The 16,686-nt window shown below is 45.2% G+C and overlaps 1 protein-coding gene across 1 annotated transcript in view; it reads left to right on the plus strand.

The window, feature by feature from the left end:
- Positions 1-16,686, plus strand: part of PPIL2 (peptidylprolyl isomerase like 2) — a 57,190-nt gene that overhangs the window by 661 nt on the left and 39,843 nt on the right. Inside the window, exons 2-8 of the mRNA XM_031592834.2 lie at positions 74-123; positions 401-446; positions 1,074-1,136; positions 1,286-1,337; positions 9,638-9,689; positions 11,841-11,932; positions 12,394-12,483. Of these exons, the coding sequence (XP_031448694.2) occupies positions 74-123; positions 401-446; positions 1,074-1,136; positions 1,286-1,337; positions 9,638-9,689; positions 11,841-11,932; positions 12,394-12,483 (445 nt within the window). The remainder of the gene's footprint in view (positions 1-73; positions 124-400; positions 447-1,073; positions 1,137-1,285; positions 1,338-9,637; positions 9,690-11,840; positions 11,933-12,393; positions 12,484-16,686) is intronic.

The raw sequence follows: 16,686 nt of genomic DNA on the forward strand, positions 1-16,686 counted from the left end.
GAGCGCCGGGGTGGGGCGGGGAGCGGAGCGGCGGGACCGAGCGATCGGCGTGCTGACGGCGCTGTGCCCGCAGGTACATCACGTGTGCCGAGTACACGCAGTTCTACGGCGGCAAGAAGGCGGGTGAGTGCCCCGTGTCCGTCCGTCCCCGTGTCCGTCCGTCCCCGTGTCCGTCCGTCCCCGTGTCCGTCCGTCCCCGTGTCCGTCCGTCCCCGTGTCCGTCCGTCCCCGTGTCCGTCCGTCCCCGTGTCCGTCCGTCCCCGTGTCCGTCCGTCCCCGTGTCCGTCCGTCCCCGTGTCCGTCCGTCCCCGTGTCCGTCCGTCCCCGTGTCCGTCCGTGTCGGCACGGGCTGAACCCGGAACAGCGCACGTTAACGCCGTGTTTTCTCCCTCCCGAACAGACCACCCCCGAACCAATTTCAGGCGGATATCGTTTGATCACTGCAGGTAAGGCGGCACAGTGCCTTATCGTTATTAAGTAACGACGTTTGGGTCCCATCGGTGCCCCCAGGAGCTCCACAGGCCGCGCTGCCCTGGCGGCACTGCGCTGAGAAACGTGCAGGTGGGACTGAGATGAGAGCAGCGCTTCCCACGTCTGCTGGGTCTGCACCCCGTGGCTGAAAGAAGGCACGACTGATAAAATAGAGCAGGTATGGCCTGCATGCCCATCTCACACATCTGTGCAGCCAGCACGTGGATCTTTTTTCCTGGTCAGAACGTGACTGGGTGGCTGTCCAGCAAGCCGAGGCTGCCATTAGATAGATTGAAGGGACAGGTATGCTATTGTTTTCTGCTGACTTTACTTCTTGAAGTGCTGATGGAACCCGCCATGCTTAGGGAGCATGGCAGCATCCAGCCCCTGGCTGTGGGTGCTCAGCTGCGTCTGAAAGCCTTTCAGAAACTTTGTTTTTAATGGAACTTACATAGAAGCAGGCAGTGGGTGTTGGTAACTGTGTTTTCATTGGTGTTGGCCTTTCTTTAACATGCAGCTGAATCAGCAAAATGTTGTTAACTTCTGCTGCTTTCATGATTTCCAGCTGATTTTGCTAAAAAAAAGTGTCTTTTTTTTTCTAGTTTGTCTCTGCAGCCATTTGAATACCCAGTTTGCACACCGGATGGGATGGTCTTTGACATACTGTAAGTTCCTGTCTGTTCTTACCTCTTCTTGTGTTGCTGTGTAACCATCTTTTGATCCAAGCAAGTTGGCAGAAATTTATTGTGCCTGTTTAAAATAAGAGAGGTTTCTAATGGTGCTTATCTCGTGATTTTCTCCCTTCTATTTTCAGAAGCATTGTTCCTTGGATAAAGAAGTATGGAACCAACCCAATCACAGGAGAAGTAAGTGATGGTTATATTCACTGATATGTTGGCTTTCTGTATGTTCAGTTTCCTATTTAACATGTGGAAAAAAAAGTGCTTCAGTGAAAGTAAGAGAAGTTGAACGGTAGTGAAAATATGAAATTTTTGGCATTGGGTTTGCTAAAATGAAAATATAGGCTTACAAGATGAGGTTTTCTGCTGCCTTGTTATAAGCAAATTCTAGTCCATGCAGGCAGGGTGCTGCCTGGCTCATCTCTTTATCTGTGCTGAGACTTGCAAAGACTTTCCCAGCTGAATATTAGTGTGGATGAGTTGTAGTTTAATTGCAGAATTGTTGGAATTATCGTGACGATATGCTCAGACAGCTTCTCTGCCTCATGGTAGTTACCTGACCAGATCTCACACTATGACCAGTGCTGTAGTGTTGTTCCCCCCCCCTTTTTCTATGTAAGTGGTCATCACGAAGGGATTGCTGTGTGAAGCTCTAGAGGACCAGACAGATAGGAAATAATGGAAATGTTTCCTTGTTGAAATCATTTTGTCTTCTGATACGTTAAAAGAGAGTAAGTTCTTTTTGAAGACGTAGGTTTTAAACAGACATTGTTGCTCATTTGCTGAGATCCTTTCCTTGAGCGGGCGCAGTTCCTTTCCTGACCACGAGGCGGCAGCCGTGGCACGGGATTTGGGGTTGGTTTATGGTTTGGGCTGTGATTGCCTTTGAAACATCTTGTGTTTGATTGAAGGTGTTCCCAGCCGAGGGATACAAGGAGAGTATAACAGTATTCAGGCAAAATCATTTAGCTCGGGCTTAGCTTGTGCCCGCGGATGAGAGGCCTACAGGTGGGTGTGGTAGGCTGGGTCTGTGATGCTGTGAGGCCGGCCGGGTGCCTACCTGTGTGCAGAGCCTGGCTGAGCTGCGCTGGCAGCACGCAGTGAGCGCCCTCACCCAGCACTGCTCGTGTCTGAATCAGGCACTGCTGTTTTCTTAAATCGTTTGGGAGGGGAGGGTTGGTAACGTGATGTTTGCCTGAATGCTTACAGCCACTCTCAAAACCAATAACTTTATACCTGAAAATAAAATATTGCAACTAAGCCTGTTGTTTTATAGCCTTGGAAAAGTTGTTCTCCAGTACGTTTTTTGAACATTTGTAGCTGCTTGTTCTCCCGAGTGTTGGCAGGTGGTGTTTCTAACTTTATTGTGAGGGCATAAGAAAGTATTTTCAGTCTCAGTCAATCTCATGAAAATGCACTGCCGGTCTTGGGGTGGCAGAGGCTTGTTGGGCAGGTGAAGGAGGAGACTGCCGTTACCACCAACTGTGTCAGTCCCACTTTGAAAATGCACTTCTCACTGCACTCAGAAAGCCCTTGGCTGTCTAACCATGGGAAATCCTGCCCAAAAGGATGTGGAAAGTGGAGCAAAGTTGAAACTTCCTTAATCTGGAAGTGTTTCTACCACGTACATGTTTTGAAAGCACAGATACGGAGGCAGATAGCGCTGGTTTCTTATTGTTTCTTCACTTCAGAAATGAACACAGAGAGGAGGAGGCCTGAGAGTTTCTTCTTGTTTTTCAGTATTATGAATAGAGAAGCCGCACTGTATTGGAGGTGTAAGAAATATGTCAGCCTGGATTGAAGGCTGCAGTGTTAAAGCACGGCTTAAATTCCCACCTGGCTGCGCCGTTCAGCGCTGTGTGCCATTGTCACCTTACAGAGCCGCTGTGTGGGATGGCCGTGTGTATGTGGGCAGTGTGCTGAGCACGGCGTGTTGTGGGCAGACATTGGGCTGTGCTGGCGGGGGTGAGTTCAGGTTTCACATGACCTCTATGGGCTGAATCAGTGTCATTGTGGCTTTAAACTCTAGCTCACATGGTAGATGTGGTTATTTACTGTAGATTGCGGTTTTAGCCGTGTTATTCCAGGTGTGTTTGTAGTTAATGAGCAGCAGATGATGGATATCTGTGCAGAGGATCTGTGGTCTGGAGGTGACCTTTGTGCTGGAGCTCCTGGAGCTGACAGGAAAACATTGCTGCTGTTGGCAGAGTTCTGTATGCTGCGCTTCCAGAGCGCATCTCAACCTGCTGCTGCCCGCAGCATCGTCTGAGGGCTGTGATGGCCTTTAGAGCATGGCGTATTGCTGCACGACTCAGATCTTCCTTCATCTCTTCTCTTCTTGAAAAGGTTTTCCCAAAACAGAATGGTGCTCCTTCTGGGTGTTTTGGTTCTTTCTGTGGATGGACAGTGCTGGGAAGGAAGTACTGCGCAGTGCTAGAGCGCGGGCTGCCCCTAGGGCAGGATTCCACCGTCAGAGCACTGAACTGAGAGGGAGATTACTTGGCTGGGTGAGATGTTTGTCATGACCCAGCCAACTTCAGGTGAATGGCGTACGACCATTCCATACGTTTGGTTGTTCTTTTTCCTCTCAGGGTCTGAGCACAGCACCTGAAATCAAAGTAGTGTCTTACACTGCCTTGTTGGGGATTTGGAAATGAGCGGTTGTTGGAGCAGTGACTGGGTCTCGTTTGGTTGTAGTGCAACGGATACAAAAAGGGGAATTGTAGCTTTCTAGCTCTTCAGCTGCAAAATTCAAAGTCTGTTTCTTAGTTTTTCTGATACATCTCAGTCATATCCCCACTGCATGGCTGCAAACACCAGTTGCCTTTTTTTTTCTTTTCAATATGCATAAACTTTCCTCATTTTTTCCCACATGTTTGAAATGAAGGAAAGAGGCATTTTTCTTGTTTATCTTTAAAGGTTTCTGTCTGGAGTGGGGATACAGCTTTGTGAGTAACAGCTTATTAAGGAGCAGAGAACAAAGCTTACAGCAGTAAAACCAAGGCAGGCTTTGTTGTTGCAGTGATTCAGATGCTGTTGTGTTGCGAAGCTCAGGGTGCAGCCATCAGCAGTGTAATCCTGGAGGGCTGTCTGGGGTCTCCTGCTCTCTGGCATCTGCTCTGCCTTGACCTGGTGTTTGCTTTCCTGCTGCTGAGGGATCCTTTTGATGGCTTCTCATCTGAGAAGTCTTCTGTCACTTCTGGGTCTGACCAGAAGTCAGTCTGGTTTTTATTTATGCCAGAACTCTGCTTTTCCCTCCTTGTGTTTACAGTTGTGTGCCCAGGGCAGTGGAATGTAATGCTTCCTTGACGTTGCCTTGCTGAGACTTGTCCTTTCCTGTCAGGTGTTCTTGCCTTTAAGTTCTCTGTACTTTATGTGGTCGTGGTCATCTTCTGCACCTGCTTAATTTTAATTTATCTTCTTTGAACATGGATAATCATAATCACATGCAGTGACTGCTGCTAAAGCGATGGGAGTGCTGTCTGGTGTCTTCCTGAAATTCACTTGGTAATACTTTGATTTATTACTGATGTTGGTTTAAGACAACAAACATTTCCTGAGCTTGTGCCCAGGTGTGAGGGGTGCTGTCAGAACATGAGGATCTTCTCTTTCTCGCTGGGTTTCAGAAGCCCATTGGTATCTGTGGGTAGGAGCAGCTGCCCCACACAGCTCTGTTGGAGCGCACTGAGTGCAGCTGCTGTGCAGTGCAGTGCAGTGCTGTGCTGTGCTGTGCTGCTCTATGTAGTGCTGCTCTGTGCAGTGCTGTGCAGTGCAGTGCTGTGCTGTGCAGTGCTGTGCTGCTCTATGTAGTGCTGCTCTGTGCAGTGCTGTGCTGTGCTGCCTTGGCCACAGGGATCATCAGCTGTTAGTCAGCAGTGAGAATGAGCTCACATTTGACTTGTGACTGTGAATTTTCAAGGCCTTGGAATAGAAGCACATCTTAGTGTGATTCCTGCCCAGAGGAGCAGTTGGGAATTTGTGTGCCATAACTGGAAATGGTCATATAAAGCAGGAGGGCCCAGGGTGACATTGAGGCTGATAACCAGAAAAAGGACTGCTTTTTTTGCTCTGTTTTCCAAAACTTTCTCCTTTCTTATTGGTAAACATAGGGATAGTTGTTCATTCCTCTTCCAAAACCATAGCTGTGCTTTGCAGTAGTGCCTGCAGCATCACTAATGGCTGGCCTTTATCCATCTTGAAAGGTGACTTTATTTTTCAGATCCTTGTATCTCTGGATCTCTGGACTGATAGGCTTCTGAGTGCGCTAAGATTGAGGTTCTAGTCTTACATATGGAACTGCATGTCTTTTTCTCGTAGTAATTCATGTTAATGTGCTCTTTGGTACAGCAACACTATTGCTGTATGCTGTATTGCACTACTACTATGTGCGTGTTAGCAAGCATAGCTTTATGATTGTGTGGACAAGGCTTTGGTGACCAGATGGTGTCAGTTTAAGTAAGATTTAAATGTGGAAATACAAAGGAGGTGGGTAATAAAACACTGTGGAACCTTTTGTGCCATTTCCGTACCAGTTCAGTAGGGGGCTGGAAGCCACACACACTTGTTAGTTGTTCATATGACACACATCTCATGTTGATGCTGTTGAACTGAACATAGAAACCATAGCTTGAATCAGGAAGGCGTTCTGCCTTTTTTTGGCCTCTCACCCTAATTTTCCCATGAAACACTGACCTGCATGAATGAAACGTGTCTTATTAAACTAGCACAGCTCTTTCCCATTGCATTCCCATATTTGTAGACTTGCTGAGGATTTCAATGCCTTTTGTTATCATTAAATTCATTTACAATATCTAAAATAAGTAACAGTATACATGGAGTTATTCAAATAATATTCTAGCATTCAAATAACATTGTAATATTTCTTGAAGGTTTAATAGCATGAAAAATGGTGTGAGGGCTTCTTGAAATTGGAAAAGGTGCGCAATGAATAACAAGCATACACTGTAAAGAATTTAGCAAAATTCATCTGCTAGTGTTAAGTTAAATTTGGTGCTTGGTGGGCAGTGCTGTCTCCCTCCTGAATTTGGGGTAACTCTGCTTGTTTGGGTGGGATGAGAACCCTCTCATGCACCGATTTACAGGAGTCAGCTCTCACTGCGTGTCACCAACTGCCTCGTGTGGTTGGAGCGCCAGATGTGTCCGTTGGCACTGTTTGCAGTCTGTATCCAACAGGTCAGAGCTCGTCAACAAAACGAACGTGCTGCCTCTGACCGAGGGATTCAGGGAGAGTAACTGACATGCACCAGGACTGTGGGTCGTGTCTTCATGAGAGACACGGCGATGACAAAGACTGATTCTGTTTGAAACAGCCGCCGTGCCCCATCTGCAAGCTGCCGCTGTGCCTCGTTAACCTGCACTCCCTAACGACCCCGGCGTGGCCACCAACAAAGGCAGCCCTTCGTGTCAGTGACAGATGGGGCTGCTGGTGGTTGAAAGTCGCCTGCAAGAGGAGGCAGCGAGGAGAGAATCGCCTGCCTTTCCCGGGGGCTGCTTTGAGCCCTTCCTTGCTCTGGAGCATCTGGCACCACATGTCATTAAGCACGCCTGCTCTTCCGTGTTCTTGCTTCAGATGCTTTTAGCCATGAATATACAGCTTTGATCCCTGCTTAGGGGGAGTGGTGTGTGCTTGTGGCCTTTCATCTTCGTTATGAATTTAGAATTTTAATTAGTTCAAGTGGTTTTTTGTTAACATTGCTTTTTCCTTTCCTTGCTGGGAGTTGAGTGAAACTGGGTGATAAGTGTGTGGGGGGAGCTCAGGTCAGAAACAGTTTTGAACTTGAGCTGTACATTCAATATTTGATCTCCTTGTGTTTTATTGCTAGTAAGAAATTGATGAAAATAAGCAGTTTAACTCATGTAAGGGCTCACTCACTGCTCTGTCGCTGGGAAGGCCGGTGCCTACTTGTGGCATACTGGACATTGTCATGGCAACAAACTGACGGTGCTTAGAAAGCTTTGCCTTTTTTTGATGGAGAATAAATAATAGCAGATTCACGCACATGCGAAATAACCATGTTTTCAAATGAAATGAAGAACATGGGGTGGGGCGGAGGGGATAAAATATGGTTTTATGTCACGTTCTTTCATAGTATCCGGTGTACCATCTTTCACAGACATATCGCTGTTTCTGAGCAAGGTCAGCATGGGTTTTCCATGCCAGCCCTGCTGGAAGCACAGTGTGCAGGCTGTGCTCTGCCCCAGCACACGGGGTGCAGCTGTGTGATGCCACAGTTGGGTCCCAGCACCGAGCGGCCTTTGTAGGCCAGGGCCATCCTTCGTAGCGGATCAGAGTCCTGGCACTCCAGAGATTTCCTTTGACAAAAGCCTCAATCCCCCTCTGTCTTTCCATGCTTTAGATGTGCTCATTGACTTCTCTCAGTGTCTCTGGGCTGTGGCCCTGACTGCGTTTCCCACACGTTTCCTCATGGGCAGCTCTCAGCCCGGCTTTGCAGCAGGCGGCGCAGCCCAGCCCGCTGTCGGCACACAGAAGCTCCCCGTGATGTGGGGCGGCTGGGAGGGCAGGGCTGGCACGCTGCAGCCATCGCTCTCCTGTCTGTGCAGCGCTTCCGCACACGGGGCTCTCGTCCTGGGAGAGGCTCCAGCAGAACGCGCACTTCACATCTCACGTGAACATCACTGTTTGTTGTTTCTGATTTACTGCTGACGTGTAAGGGCTGGTCTCGGTGAGGAGCAGGGGCCAGCACGAGCAGCTGATGCACCACGAGTAACTGCTGCTGAAAATGAGCCTTTTGTGTAGTATGGAAAGATGTGACCCAAAATACCACACGGTTCCCCTGGGTGTCTGTAAGAGCCCAAGGGCTTGCTGCACTTCTGACGGTGCTTCATACTTGGCAGGTGAAGCAGTGCAGTGCAGCTTTGGCTGCCTTTAAGATGTGTTCAGGAGTTCAGTCTCTCTTTTCCACTAAATTTCTGTCAACATATAAACCTGAATCTTCAACCACCTTATGCTGTTTCTAAGGAAACTGTTTTCATTTTTGTTTAAAGATGATCTGATCCAGTGAGCAGGGGAGATAATGTAAAGGCCTTTCTTTAAACGATCGGTGTTTCCAGAGGTGTTTCTAAAGAAGTTTTTTGGTAACGTAATTCCTGGGCTGCCCCGCAGCAGGTGGATGCTGCTTTGTTTTTAAGTTGTTTAAGTTGAATGGATCTGTCCAGGTTCACATGTTTGTCTTGGTGGCTCTGCTGTTCCCTCCTGCTTCTCTGACAGTCTTGTTCTCGTAAAAAGATCAATGAGTAAATGAATAAGGTTCTGCATGCAGTTAGTCATTTTGGACTTGCTGTTGCCTTTGCCCTTTCTTTGTAACCCAGCAGCATGCAGACGATGCTTTCATTTTGTTGGCGGTGTGTTTTAAGAAAAACAGTGTCACCCAACCTGGCTTCTCTCTTCCTTCCTCCATCTGGTTTCTATGAGCTCTTACTGCACTTCTGGCTGATACATTAGAGAGATGGTTACCTTTCTGGCAGCCCATCAGCTTACCAGTGACAAAACCGCTTGGAGAAGTGCCTTCCTGCAAGCAGACGAGCCCAGCTGCCATGGTGTGTACTGCCTGAACCAGAAGTAGAAATTCCTATGGGCAGAAAGCCCCACTGCCAGGGTTCTGTGGTGTGGTTATCGCTGTTTGCCATCATGAGTGAACTGGCAGAGCCAGCCCCACAGCTGGCAGATCTCTGCTCAAATCTGTTTATAAAAGCTGGCTGCGTTATGAAAACCTCCCTGAGCTGCTCAGGTGCCTGCTTTGGGAGAACTGATCGTTTCTTTGAAAAGGCCCTGTGCTTTGTGTGCTTTTAACAGCCCATTTGGCAGCAAACCTTCTCTGATAGCTGATACAATCAGAGGGCTTTTTTCCCACTGAGGTGCTGGCTCAGAGGGAGGCTGGCAGGGCCGGCTCTGGCTGGGTGCTGTGCTGGGTGCTGTGCTGGGTGCTGTGCTGGGTGCTGTGCTGGGTGCTGTGCTGGGTGCTGCCCTGCTGGGGGCACATCGCCCCTGAAGGGGTGAGGCAGAGCAAAATTACAGTTATCTTAGAAGAGGTAGTGAACCTGACTGCCAAAATAACACGCTGCTGTGTGACCCTCTTCAGAGGTCCCTTCCCAATCTTCGCTTCTGATGGGCAGCACAGTGGTTGGCTCTGCTTCTTGTGCCCCTGGTCAGTTGGTGCTGGGGCAGGGCCGTGTCACCTCTCTGGCCCGCTGGCTTTGCCCAGCCCGTGCTGTGTCAGACTACAGTGCCATAAATAAATCGGCCGTGTCCCTGTTCTCATGCGCTGTGAGCCTTGTTCTTGTGGCTGTCACCTACATTCCCAGGGCTTTTTTTGATCCAGACGACTTGCCACATAGTCTTAATACATGATGCTCCATTAAAATACTGACACTGATGTTACCATTTCTGTTATTTCCATGTTTAGATTCTGTTGTCATTAATTTTCCTCGTGCTTCATTTTCTTTAGAAACTAGATGCCAAATCCCTTATAAAGCTGAATTTTGCTAAGAACAGTGAAGGTAAGTACACTAACTTTCTGTTCCTGTTGGCTTGCTTCTTTCTTAATGAATGCTTTAATAAATCCCAGTTTGTCTCACTCATGATGAAGTGACATAGCTTGTGTTCTGTCCTGGCTTTAATGGTTTTTTTTAGTAGAATAACTGCTTGCTGTAATCAATGTGTTCACCTTTAAAGACCCATTTCTGTTTTTCTCTATTCTGGAGAACTGTGAATTATTCAGCAATTCCTTTGTAATACAGCTACCCCTGGAGTAAGGGAACATTTACTTTAAGGAAATTTTCAGAAATGGCTCTTTCTGTATTTTCTCTTTTTCTTTTTCCTAACTTATATATGCTATTATTTGTTCTTGGTTTTGAGCAACTTTTTGTTTACAAAAGGAACTGGTTTTAAATGAACATGAGGGATTTTGTCACTAGAGGCACACGAGAAAGCAGCCTCCAGCTGTATTTCTGCAGGAATAAAGGTATAATATCTGCCATCAAAGGGAGGATTCTTGGAACAAGGCAGAAAAGTGGAGATGAATTTCTCTTTTGCAAGACAGATAATGACCTCTTCGAAATGAGACTGACAAAGATTAGGTGGGAATAAAACTCTGGAGTGTCTGTGTCCTTATAGTACGAGGGTCCATAGAATACAAGGTCTGTTCCCTGGCTGATGGATTTCCTCTGTTTTGTGTTCACTCTGTCCCGAGAACAGGGGGTTAAAAATGATCAGTAGTAACTGTAGCCAAGGTTCTTGAAAGACATTGTGAAACTGTGCTTTGCTTGAAGAAGTGCAATTCACAATACTGGGGTGGAATGACAGCAGCCATGCACTCGTAGAGTTCTTTTCCATACAAAGGTGAGTGCTGTATCATTAACAAATTGGGGGAAAAAGCAATGAAATAGGGAGACTAAAACGTTATGTTTTTGTCCCTCAGCAAACCTTTATTTAAATCTTAACGTGTAGAATCCTTGCTATGTCTTCAGGTACAGCAGTCCCTTCCACTTTGTGATCCCTCCTTAGCGGAGTACCTTTTTTCAGCATCACCTCAGGCTCTGTGCTTTTGCTAGGATTGGCATCGTGGTGGTTTGTTCTTTTTGCACACAGCTAGAGCAAGGCCTCACACTTCATTGGTGTGTTTGTGCACCCGTCAGCTGGGCCATACCTCGCTGCCTCTGCTAGAAAGTCCTTTTTAAACTTTCTCCTTAATACATCATTCATTTTCAACTTAGTGACATCAGCAGAAATAGTCCTCAGCTGCTGCTTGCTTCCCCACGTTGGAGATCAGTGCCTCCTCTGGCCAATCCATTCACCGGTGAATACTCTGCAGGTGCTTCCCTTCCTGTCCCTGCAGGTGCTGTGAGCAATCTCTGTTCCGGCCTCCCTGCTGGTTTTGATTTTCAGATGGTAATTAGGACAAAAAGAACCAAACAGACCCAACCTATTTCAGAATCTCACCCAAACACTCAGGTCTAGCAAAATAATCAAGTATTAACAACCTCCTCTAATTGCTTCTGTGAAGCTCATCCCAGCGTTTTTCTTTTCCCTCACACGCTGGCTTCCATCAGTGTGCTTGTTATTGACGTGCTTAATATTTATGCTGACCCTCCGGGAAATTCACAGCTTGGTGAGAGCAGAAGCTGCGTTCCTTATCGAATAACGTGCTCAGATTTAATGGCATTCTGCTTGCCACATTTGAATGCAAAACACTCTCCTCTCTGAAAAGTGCAGCAGTCACTATGAGCTTTCACTGGGTGTGAGCTAAACTTTATTTCTGGGAACGACACCAAAAGTAGAGTTCTGGGTGTGTTAAGGTAGAGGGCCATGCCCTCAGCAGAGCTTTAATTGCAACAATAACAGTTATCATGTGATACTTCATTGATACCACGCATGTTGGACGAAGTTGTGCTGGGAGACTAAGGGCAGCAGATTCCAAAACTGCACTTATATTGCTTGGTTTATAATTCTCTGAGGTGTCACTTTTCACTTTTTTTTTTCCTCTTTGGTGTTGAAGAATCAAAGCACAGTTAAAACACCATTATGTGTGCTCTGAATTTACAATTATTAGAAAGAAATGTGAATATCCTTCACGAAGTAGCAGAAGTTAGCTATTTCAAATTAGCTGAAAGGGCTCCATGCTAAATCCACGCTCTTTTCCTCTGCCTCAGGTAAATACCACTGTCCGGTGCTGTTCACTGTATTCACCAATAACTCCCATATTGTGGCCATCAAGACAACGGGAAATGTGTTTGCCTACGAGGTATGTTGTCTGCTCATTTTGTTGTTCTACACTTTACAAAGGTAGGTAGGCATTGTTGTGTTTTACAGCCAAGGAAATGAAGATTAAGGGGATGGACTGGCTTCACAAACTGCTGTCTGACCTGTGCTCGCAGCGGGTAGTCAGCTCTGTGTAAAGCTGCCTGTCTTCTACCATCTGTAAAATACTTCTAAATTCAGAGATTTTGATTTTTGTGGTACTTCTGTGATGAATTTGGTTAAAATTATTATTATTTTCAAAAACGCAAGAAAAACCTGATCACTTTTGTAGGGATTAAATGGCTTTTCATCTTCAAGCATACAATGAAAACATTGCAGCTGCCAGTTGAGAGTGAAGTGCAAAATTATTTTATCACCTGCACTTTTTGAATGTTATCATGTATTTACTTGTAATGTTTACACATTAGAATTCGTTTTTTAACGCCTGTATCACCTGGCTGTTAGGCAGTTGAGCAGCTGAACATAAAACCAAAGTGCTACAAGGATCTCTTGACAGATGAGCCCTTCACCCGGCAAGACATCGTGACACTGCAGGTAAGCTTATGTCTTATAATACAGGTGGGGTTGCTCTTTTTTTCTCAGAAAGTGAAACATTATTTATGTCCTGTATTTGTGCTGAATCACTCAATGAATAGATAAGTTTTATTCTGTATTTGTGTCTTGGAGAGAGGGGCAGAATGGGAACTGCTCTGTTGTCTTTGTTATCCCGATGAGCCACAAAGATACCATATCACATGAAGGCTGATGCACCTCTACAGTGTTTTAACTGTGCCTTGTAGATAAGTAGAATGCTGAACTTTATAAATAGAAAAAAAAAAAAGGATGGTGCACAAAAAATGTCAAGGATGCAGTGATGCAATGTAAAAATGTGAATATTGACAATGCGTTTGCAGTTGCTTGCTGTTACACTGAGTACAAGATGTGTGTAATCATAAGTTTTAATTATACACCTACACGTAAGTTTCTTGTTTTGTTTTTCTCTCAGTGTTACCTGAAAGAGTGCTGTGATAATACTGATTAATTGGGAGATATGTCCAGAATCATCTCCAGCTATTAGAGAGCCAACACCATGTTGGGAAGTTGTTGTGTGTAAGACTTTAAGGTTGCAGTTGGTTCTTATTCTTCTGGAGGTACCTAAGACAGTCAGAGGTTTGGAAGAGCACTTCTTACAGACTGTTTCCTAAATATACAGTGGATTAAGCAGCAAACCATAAGGTTTTTAAGTGCTTCCTTTGGAATGCTTGGTTTTTTTGAGTGGATTCCTATGTTTTTCTTCTACTACTTTTTAACAAAATTAAAACCTTGTGAAATCAGCATTGTAAACGGAAAAATGTACAGAAGTGTTTCAAATTTTAGAAATACTTATTTACAAGTGGAAATATAAGAACATCTAAAGCTTGTTTAAAAGCAGCTGTTTTAACCTTGCAAGATTTCAAGATAAGGCAAAAAATTTCAAGGCTTTCCTATGGGAGTGAGTCAGCCATTAACAAAGAGTAAGCATTCTAATTCCAATAGAAAAATGTGTTTCATTTATATAGAAATGTAAATGAAATGTATCCCTTCTTCCCTACTCCCCAGAGTTGAGTACCATGTTTATAAATATTTTTCTCTCTGTTCCTTTGGGACTAATCTCAGGCTAATGCAACAAAGTAAAATGTTTTTAACCCAAGGAATGCAGAAAACAGTTGTTTTGGTATTGAGAGCTCCCAGCAGCGGGTTGGATGTAACTTGAATGTAACTGCCTGGTTGCTAATGGATTGGAAACAGTGAAAAATGACAACATGAGTGAATAAAAAATATTTCTTTGCATCAGGATAGAAAACTGAATGACTTTGAGCGAATAATTGAAATATGCAGTCATCTAAAAATACTTTGATACATTTTGTAGGTTCAGAATCGAATATATACATAGTGTGTGCATATAAGTGTAGAGAAATAAAGAGTCCTATGACATAGCTTTGATTTTTCATGAAAACCACGTATCCTGTAGGCTCCTAAATCTCAAAATGCAATAATTGGCAAAAAAATCTATGTTGTCTGTGTGTATTTTTAATTAATGTTTTTCATCTCCATTCTGTTCTTAACACGTTGGATTTCTTTCTTGCTTGGAGTAACGTGTCCATGAGCAGCTTCCAGCTTCGGGAAGATCACTGCCATGCGTTCCTGTGTTTCTCCCACATTCACTTAGGGCGATGTTCTTAGTGCATGAGTAGATGGATTCATCTTGAGTAAGCTGTTCATTACAGTTTGCTGTTAACTACGCTTCTGTGGTGTACAATCTTGCAGCATACGCTTCTCAAAGAAGACTGGAAAAAGCAAATCTGTGCTCATTTTTGAGAAGCGGCTGGGAGAGATTTTGATCATTTTCCATTGAACATACTGCATGACACCTGCTGCCAGCTTGCAGCCTAGATTTTTCTAAAATGCCACCCAAAGCCAACTTGATTAGTTGGGGGCAGAGCACAGCCTGAAATGGGATGGCACCTGGGTGTTCAAAGTGTTGCTGTGTTTGGTGTAAGATCCCGCTGTGATTTTCTTCATGTGAATTGTTAAAAGACAAGCCAGTGTCTCCTCCCTAAATTCTCTTGCTGTCAGCACTGTGTGCAGTTTGTTGGCTTTGCCCTGCCAAGCTCTGCCACCTGTGGCTTTGGTTCTTGGCCAGAGTTCGTGACTGCAATCTGTTGTGTTTTAGCTCCAGAGCTCTGTCCCAAATCCTGCTTCTCTTAAAAAAAAAAAAAAAAAAAAAAAAAAAAACACCTTTAAATTCCTTGAAATGTATTGTGGTTTTTTTCCCATTGCCTCCTGTTAGTTGAGTGGAGTGGTGTCTGAGGGTACTGGGATTGGAGTGAGTGGGTAGCACTGACCCAACTGTTTGTCCAAAAGGTAAATATAAAGAAAGTTGCTATAAAAGCATCCTTTGCTTTGCAAACAACAGCTGAATGGGGCTGTCTGTAATAGCTCTGTTTATCAATAGAAAATGATGTTTCCAGAGTCTGACTCTGATTGTCCCAGGAAGCAGGTGAGGTACCTGTGCGAGGGGGTGCAATAGATAGATGATGGGTGAAAAATTCGAGTAATGTACCATCACAGATTGTGCCATCACATTTTTCCTTATTGATACAGAAAGGGCAAAGCTACAGCTGCTAGGGATGTTCTGCTGGCAGAACAGCATGCGACCTCTGAGTTGACCTCTGTCTCCTAATGTATGTAATTAAAAAAAAAAAGAATTGCTCTTTTCAGGAGAAAGATAATTGCATAAAATTCTTTTTGTTCCATTCTCAGTGTTAACCACTGTTCAAACAGCAGTCACAGCCCTTCCCTGATGCCTTTTTTGGTGAGCACCACCTCGGCTGGGCTCTCACTTTTAGTGACAGTTATTTGTGTCCTTTTGCTTTTTAGTGTACTTTTTTAAAATGACATTTTATTTTGGGTCTGGAACTAAAAAAAACCAAAGCAACAGCAGCACTTCTGTAATGGTTAATAACACTGTCCTACGTCTGTGTCACGCTTCTCACTGTGAGCAAGTCTGCGGTGCTCCCTGCACTGACGTGGGCAGAACTTGCCTTGCTCCCTGCTGAAATGCAGAGGTCCTGGGGCATCGCACGGCAGCTTTTCATCAACCTGTGCAATGTTTTCCAGCCACTCAGGGCAGGATGTAAAGTATGATACCATGTCCTGGTGTGCGAGATAATTGCCAAACATGGCATTGACATAAACTTTGATGTGGTTATTCAGGGAAAAGATGGCACCTGTTCTGGTTTCGTATCTTGCTGACAATGTCAGAAGAACATGTGATGCTTGAACCCCTTCCTGTACTCTGTCAGTCATAGCATTACTGCTTATTTTAGACTGCAGCTCTTTACCTCCAAGCTGTATTTGCCTTTTCTTAGTGGTGTGATCTTGCCACAAACTGCACTCAAACTTTCCATTTTTCTACAGTGCAGGTGTTATTTTTTCCTCAAGTTCTCTCTTTAGTATCAGTGTTTCTGATATTTTTTTTCTCTCAACTGTTCAGGTCTGTATCTCTTTCATGTGGGGTATTGCTATTTTTTGTGTCAGTTGTACAGTTTCTGTACAACCTAAGCAGCCGTGGTCGAGATGTAGTTCTTGACAAGCTGTTAAACACCATTGGCATTTGTGGCAGCCAACCAACTTGGAGGCAGCTGAGCTGCACACTGTTCATTGATACCTCATCTCCCTCTCATTTGCTCTTTGTGTAGCTGAAGGGCAGAGAGGCCTTTTCTCTCAGTTATGGCTGCAGGCTCTCTGAGGGCAGGTCCTGCATGAATGCACTAGCAGAGTGACTGGGAGGATTGTGGCACAGCAGACTGTCCTGTGCAAACTGCGTGTTCTCAGCTTAGCGGATAGGAGGGCGAGTATGGCCCCATCTGGGGAGGAAAGCTAGTGCTGTCGTTCTGCCATCATTCTCCAGTCCACACACAGCCCTCGAGGAGACCCATCCTCCCATCCGAGGCTTCTTGTGGCCATTGAGAGGCTGCCAGCGTGGGGTGAATGCCCTTATCCATAAATACAATTTTCAGAGCTTAAATGTTTCCTGGGAATTGTTTGGAAAGCATTCGTGCCATTTCATTAAAACATGTTGAAAGCTCCCATGAAGCGTAACGTGCTTGGAATCGTGCTTTGTCAAGGAAGGTAATGTGGGTTCTGGGCTTCTAAATTTTGTCATTTGAAGGTAATGTTCCTGGAGATAACCGGGTAAATGTTGTGTACAGCTGA

Source organism: Phasianus colchicus, chromosome 18, assembly GCF_987193195.1.
Source record: "Phasianus colchicus chromosome 18, bPhaCol1.hap1.1, whole genome shotgun sequence".
In the NCBI taxonomy this organism is placed as follows: Eukaryota; Metazoa; Chordata; class Aves; order Galliformes; family Phasianidae; genus Phasianus; species Phasianus colchicus.